General features: G+C 38.7%; 1 protein-coding gene across 1 annotated transcript; it reads left to right on the forward strand.

Moving 5' to 3' along the window:
* Positions 1-3,483: 3,483 nt before the first annotated feature.
* Positions 3,484-5,326, forward strand: LOC143591513 (protein NLP7-like). Its single transcript, XM_077071699.1, has 3 exons — positions 3,484-4,098; positions 4,181-4,228; positions 4,301-5,326. The coding sequence occupies exons 1-3, from the start codon at positions 3,484-3,486 to the stop codon at positions 5,210-5,212; spliced, it is 1,575 nt and encodes a 524-aa protein (XP_076927814.1). The 3' UTR covers positions 5,213-5,326.
* The last annotated feature ends 914 nt before the right edge of the window (positions 5,327-6,240 follow it).

Raw genomic sequence — 6,240 nt, forward strand, 5'->3', positions numbered from 1 at the left:
TAATAAATAAATAGTCGTGTCAGTTAGTCGAGTCTAATTAATTAGTTAATATATGTAATTTAAAGAGTCTCATGGGTTCGATATTCGAACTTACTTAGCTATACTAGAGTCGATCGGTTCACTTGCCAGTCAGTAGTTTAGTCGAGTTTAAATTATTTGACTACTGTTAGCACGTCAATCTTCTGGCGTCGCTGCTAGGGATTTCTTAGCGATTGCGTTATTAGCTTTGATTAGACTTACTTGCAATACACGTGCTATTATGTTTTTGCTTTTGAGTTTCTAGGGTTTTAGTTAATTAGATTTTTACAATTAGAATCTTTTGTAATATGTTTTATGATTATGTATCAATCATTAGGGTTTCTAGAAGGAATGACAGCTGTCTAGGCAGGTCTATAAAAGGAATAATCTAGGGCAAGCCTTGACAGCAGACACCCAGATAGCTTTTCAGAGAGACATCCTGATTATTTCTGAAATCGATTGTGATGGCTTTCCTTAGAGAATCGTAAGGATATACATTCCTTACTAAAACCCTGATTGATTTCCGTTTTGTATTGATCATTCTATAAATGGAAATATTTTAAGTTGAAGTCTGTGTTTGTTACATTTATGTCTGCTTTTCAACAATTAATGTGTTATTGATTCCGCCTTTAAATAACTAGTGTTCTTACCTTAAATAGTAGGCCGTCAACCCTCTTGTCGAAACTTAACAGTGTGGGTTGTGATATTGATTGTGTGAGTGATATATCCTGTGAGAGGGACCGACAAAATAAAATAAAATGGTAGTGAGTGGCGGTGGGATGGTGGTGGTGGGCGGCGAGCAGTAATGGTGGTGGTGGGTGGCGAGAGAAATTGTTGCTGGTGGTAGGTGGCGGTGATAGTGGGCGGTGGCGGCGATGGTAAGTGGCGGGTGATGGAGGTGATGGCTGGGAGCGATGGTTGGTGGTGGGCGGCATTGGTAGATTGTGATGGGTGGTTGGTGGTGGAAGCGGAGGCGGGTGGTGGTGGCGGCAGGCGGCAGAGACGGTTGGTGGTGGTGGCGGGCGGCAGAGGCGGGTGTTGGTGGCGGAGGCGGGTGGTGGCGGGCGGCGAAGGCGATGATGGTGGTGAGAAGGAAATGGGTAGTAGCGGTGGGAGGGTAGTGGAGGTGATATATTGTGAAAGAGGGATGGAATAAAAAAACAAGGGGGTGGATGGAATGAATTTAGGGTGTTTTGAAATAAATGGAATGGACATGGTAACGGGTGATTCTATTCCACTGACCAACCAAACACATTTTTTTTCATTCCATTATAAGGGCTCATTCCATTCCGCCTCTCGTTCATGCATACCAAACACTACCCTAGGTTATTTCACAGACAACACTTTGGAGGATGCATACGTGACTTATAACTTATATTTAATAGTTTGATATTTGTGAAGACTTAGGTGTTTAGTTTCACCAGCTTATACTTTAAAAAATTTTATAAGGTTATTTTTCACGGGATTATTCCATAGAATAGTAACCAACTATGAAAGTTGTTCCAATCAGGTCACTGATAAAAACTTTTGTTTAAATTAAGTCACTGAACTTTCATTTTTGTTTCAATCCTAGATATTTTACCTAAATAGCAGGTAATCTAGTTTTTTTTTTTTATTTTTCAATGTTTTTACCTTGCATAATAACTTTTAAAGGTTGCGAAAATTAGTATAAACGCGAAATATAATTTTAAAATTTCGAAAATTTGCAAAAAAGTTCAGAAAATTGCAATAAATTGCAAGAATTGAAAAAAAATACAAAATTGTTCAATTTTTTTTTTTAAAAAAATTACAATAAATTACAATCCTTTTAGCTATATTGTTATTAGAGGTTGTAAATGGGTTGGGTTGGGTCGAAACGGGTCATGGGTCGGAACGGGTTAAGGTTGAAACGGGTTAGGGTCGAAACAAGTTAAGGTCGAAACAGGTCACTTAAAAAAGGGTTGTTTTGGTTCGGGTCGGAACGCGTTAGGGTCAACAGGTTCGGGTTAGAACGGGTCAATGTCGGGACTAGTCAAAATAGGTTTCGGGTCATTTTTTTGACAAACGAATAAGCGCGTTTTCAACACGTTTCAACACGTTTCAGCACCTAACAGCTCGTTTAAGCGATTTTTCAGTTCGTTTCAGCACCTAACAACTCGTTTAAGCGTTTTTCAGTTCGTTTCAGCACCTAACAGCTCGTCTAAGCGGTTTTTCAGTTCGTTTCAGCACCTAACAGCTCGTCTAAACGATTTTTCAGTTCGTTTCAGCACCTAACAGCTCGTCTAAGCGGTTTTTCAGTTCGTTTCAGCACCTAACAGCTCGTCTAAGCCGTTTTTCAGTTCGTTTCAGCACCTAACAGCTCGTCTAAGCGGTTTTTCAGTTCGTTTCAGCACCTAACAGCTCGTCTAAGCGGTTTTTCAGTTCGTTTCAGCACCTAACAGCTCGTCTAAGCGGTTTTTCAGTTCGTTTCAGCACCTAACAGCTCGTCTAAGCGGTTTTTCAGTTCGTTTCAGCACCTAACAGCTCGTTTAAGCGATTTTTCAGCTTGTTTCAGCATGTTTTGATCAAAATGGGTTGTGTTGATTCGGGTCGGAACGGGTTACGATCAACATGTTCGGGTCAGAACGGGCCCATGTCGGAATGAGTCTAGGTCGGAAAAGGTCAAAACGGGTTTCCGGTCGTTTTTTTGTTTGTTAAACGAGGACAACGGGCGAAACGTTTTAGTTTTTTTACTTTTTTTGTTTTTGTTTTATATTTGAATTATGGTTTTTTATTAATTTTTTTGAATTTTTTTGAGGGTTTTTTTTTAACAAAAAAAAACCTAAATTACCTGGTATTTAGGTAAAATATATAGGATTGAAACAACAATGAAAGCTTTTATCAGTGACCAGACTGGAGCAACTTTCAAAGTTGGTTACTATTCTATAAAATAATCTCTATTTTCACCATCTTATACTTTGAATAGTGTAAGGGGGTGTTTGGCCTAACTTTTATTTTCTAGCTTATGTTTTTATTTTCTAGCTTATGCTTATATTTTAAGGTAGCTTATAGCTTATTTTCTATTATTTGATAAGCTCATTTTAAGTGTTTGGATTAGCTTATATTCTACAACTCGATTATACGTCTTAATAAGTTGTTAAATCCACCATTCTTTGATTTGTTGCCGTAATAAGTTGCTTCAATATTATTAGTCCACCATCATTTGAAGGCAAATGAGTAACTTAACTCCTTTAACAAATAAGTATCTTCAAATAAGCTAAAAACCATATTCAAATAAGCTAAAAAGCTAAACCAAACACCAAACTAAATTTATTTTGTAAAAAAAAACTAAAAAAACTACAAACTTTACTAAAAAAAGCTTTAGGCCAAACACCCCCCCTAAGTTATTTACTTTATTCGAAGAAGTCATACGGATGAGGTAAGATAAGAATCCCAAACACCCCCTTTAAACCCATCAACAATTCATATCGGAGATTAGGGTTTTGCATGGGGGACGGCACATCAGAATACCGTGTTCTCAAAGGTCCGTCGAGGCGTTCTTCTGGTAGACAGGTTGTTTGGACCCACGGACTTCAAACTTCAGGTAGTAGTGTATATAACAATTATGATTATGATTCTAATGATGATGGGGAGGAGGAGGTTTACAACAAGATATACTCCGTGTTTGCGGGTGTAAAGTCATTTCCTTTCAAGACTATCATTTTTCAGTTTTGGCGACCGGTGTCTGATCTGGTTCTTGCACCGTCCCCTAAGGTCTACGCCGCACCGCCTTTTATCCGCCTTCTCCGAGATAAATATAGGCCGCGTTCTCTTAAGTATCAATATAGCATCCATGAAGGAAGAGATAATAACCACCCTGCTTGGATTATAAGCGGTGGTCCAGTCCTCGCTGCATTCAGGAACCGGTTTCCTGAGGCTGTTTTGGATTTGAGGGAATTGTCAGGGTCTCCGTTGGTGGATGTTGCTTTGGAATGCGAGTTAACGTGTTGTGTCATGCTCCCAGTTTTCCTTGCTGATGAATGCTTGGGTGTTGTTGAATGCTCTATGAAGCATCCTTCGCATCTTCTTCCGATATTCAATGAGATGGAACGGGAATTGGAGGTGTGTTTTATTACTTCATTAAGCTTAATAATTTTTAAAAAAAAAAAACCCATTTTGAAACTTTGATTTCGTTAATTTGCAGAAAGTGGGTCTGAGTATCTATCATGTACAAGGAAAATGGCCATACAAGGTAATAAACCTATGTTTATGTTTATATTTTGAATCTGTCTGAATACTTTATTTGGCGTGTCTCTTTAAACAGACAATACCTGGTGGCTTGGAACCTGTCAAAGTCGAAATTGAAAAGGCGTTAGGGATGGCTTGTGAGTCACATGGACTATCGCTTGGTCAAGTCTGGATCTCTTATGAAAGTGAGAATAATCTGATGTCTTTGGTGAAACTGAGTTGGTATTCAGTTGATTCGGATGAAGACCCTATGTCTTCCATTAAGGATTTTTATGATAAGTTCGATGTCATTTCCTTGAACAAAGGGGATGGGCTAGTCTCGAAGACCCTTCAAAATCATAAATCACACCTGTGCAGAAACATATATAAGTTGCGTGACAATAGGGGGGTATTGGCGCTACTTTCTGCCACTACCAAATGCGCTTCTTTTGTGATATGCTTGAGGAGCTCTCACACGGGCGAACTTGGCTACGCCTTTGAGTTTTTTTGGCCCCACAGTTGGAACCATTTGTTCACGTTGGAAGTTCTGTTATCGACACTAAAGAAGTATTTGCCAAGTTTTAATTTTGCTTCCGGTGGACAACTTGATGATGAAGTATTTGTTGTGGATGTTGGGAACTCTTATTTGGGGAGTGAAAGCAGGCTCGTGAAGGTTCCCCAAGGAAACGAAGATGAGGGTGATGGTGACGGTGACGGTGATTATGATGTTGATGATGATCTAGCCATATTAGCTACTTACAGAAACGAAATTTTGTTATTCGACCTCCCACGCTCATCCACATTTGAAGATCTTATGGTAAAGCTAAAGGAGGAGTTTGAGTTGGATCCAGCTTGGACGTACAAGGTCGAGTACGAAGACTTTCCTAACAAATGGTCTAGTCTGGTAAACTTAGAGAGTTGTCGGAGAAAAGAAGACATGGGTCTTATTAAACTTCGTGTGCTGGGTGAAGGCATTGAAGTAGGCTGGCGGTGGAGGAGTAACAGTTAATTTTTATTATGTTCTAACTTCTTTATGTTTGTTTTGCGCTTTTGAGACAATGTATGATTGTATCCTTAGAGATGCAAGTGGTTTAATGGTGGCAAAAGGCATTGAATTTCCTTTTTTTTTTCTAAAAGGCAAATTGTTATTTGGCAGAATTTAAGTTTTGGTCTTAAAATAAATTATGCATGCACTTGCTGATATCATTATTCAGAAACAGTATTCTTCGTTCACTTTTATCCAAAAGAACATCGAAATGGAGCAAAAACCCGAGAATTACATGAAAATTTTACACTTTATGATCAAGAAATACTGTACACACAAAATTTCACACGCCCTGATTAAAACTTCAAAATCCCCACAATTTCCATCAAAATCCCATCCTAAAAATTGAATCTTTAGTTCACAAATTTACAATTCGTGCGGTTTGGGGCTCCGTATAATGATAGTTACAAACAACAACGGCATCGAAATATTCACTAACAATCTCTTCATCCCCACCTCTCTTTCTACATATCACTTCCCACTCCCCAGATTCCCTTCTCGAAACTGACACACCGAGTCTGAACTCGGTGGCATAATCTTTCAAATACTCCAATAACCCCCCCCCCCCCCCCCAATAACCTGGAAACCTTTTGTCACTAAAGTAACCGATGTATGTAAAGAAACGAAAGCAACTTAAATAAAATTATATCACAACGTGGATGTACATTTCCTCGAAATCCCTTTTTATCATAACTAATTATTCTTATTAAATGTAACCAACTTGTTGAACTTTGGGGACTGAAATTGCCAAGTTAACAAACTTGTAAAAAAGGTAAAACTAAGATTTCCACTTGATACAGTCGAGCCAAGACAACCACTTTAGTGGGCTTAAGTCTTAACAAACAAACCAACAACTTTTGTTGTTTAACATCCACACCAGTATCTATCTGCGCATATTAAAAAGTTTGTAAAACAAAGTAGGTACATGATTCAAAAGTGCCCTTCTAATATATACTAGGAGAGCTCAGGCGTTGTTGCAACGGGTAAGCTCG

Source organism: Bidens hawaiensis, unplaced genomic scaffold, assembly GCF_021521415.1.
Source record: "Bidens hawaiensis isolate Kalapana, Puna unplaced genomic scaffold, B.hawaiensis_p1.1 tig00039736_1, whole genome shotgun sequence".
Taxonomy (NCBI): domain Eukaryota; kingdom Viridiplantae; phylum Streptophyta; class Magnoliopsida; order Asterales; family Asteraceae; genus Bidens; species Bidens hawaiensis.

Excerpts from the sequence above, each read along its gene's own strand:
- LOC143591513 (XM_077071699.1), top strand. The coding sequence starts at position 3,484 with ATGGGGGACGGCACATCAGAATACCGTGTTCTCAAAGGTCCGTCGAGG. Across the intron at positions 4,099-4,180 it reads AGATGGAACGGGAATTGGAG|AAAGTGGGTCTGAGTATCTA; the intron begins GTGTGTTTTATT and ends GTTAATTTGCAG. Across the intron at positions 4,229-4,300 it reads AAGGAAAATGGCCATACAAG|ACAATACCTGGTGGCTTGGA; the intron begins GTAATAAACCTA and ends CTCTTTAAACAG.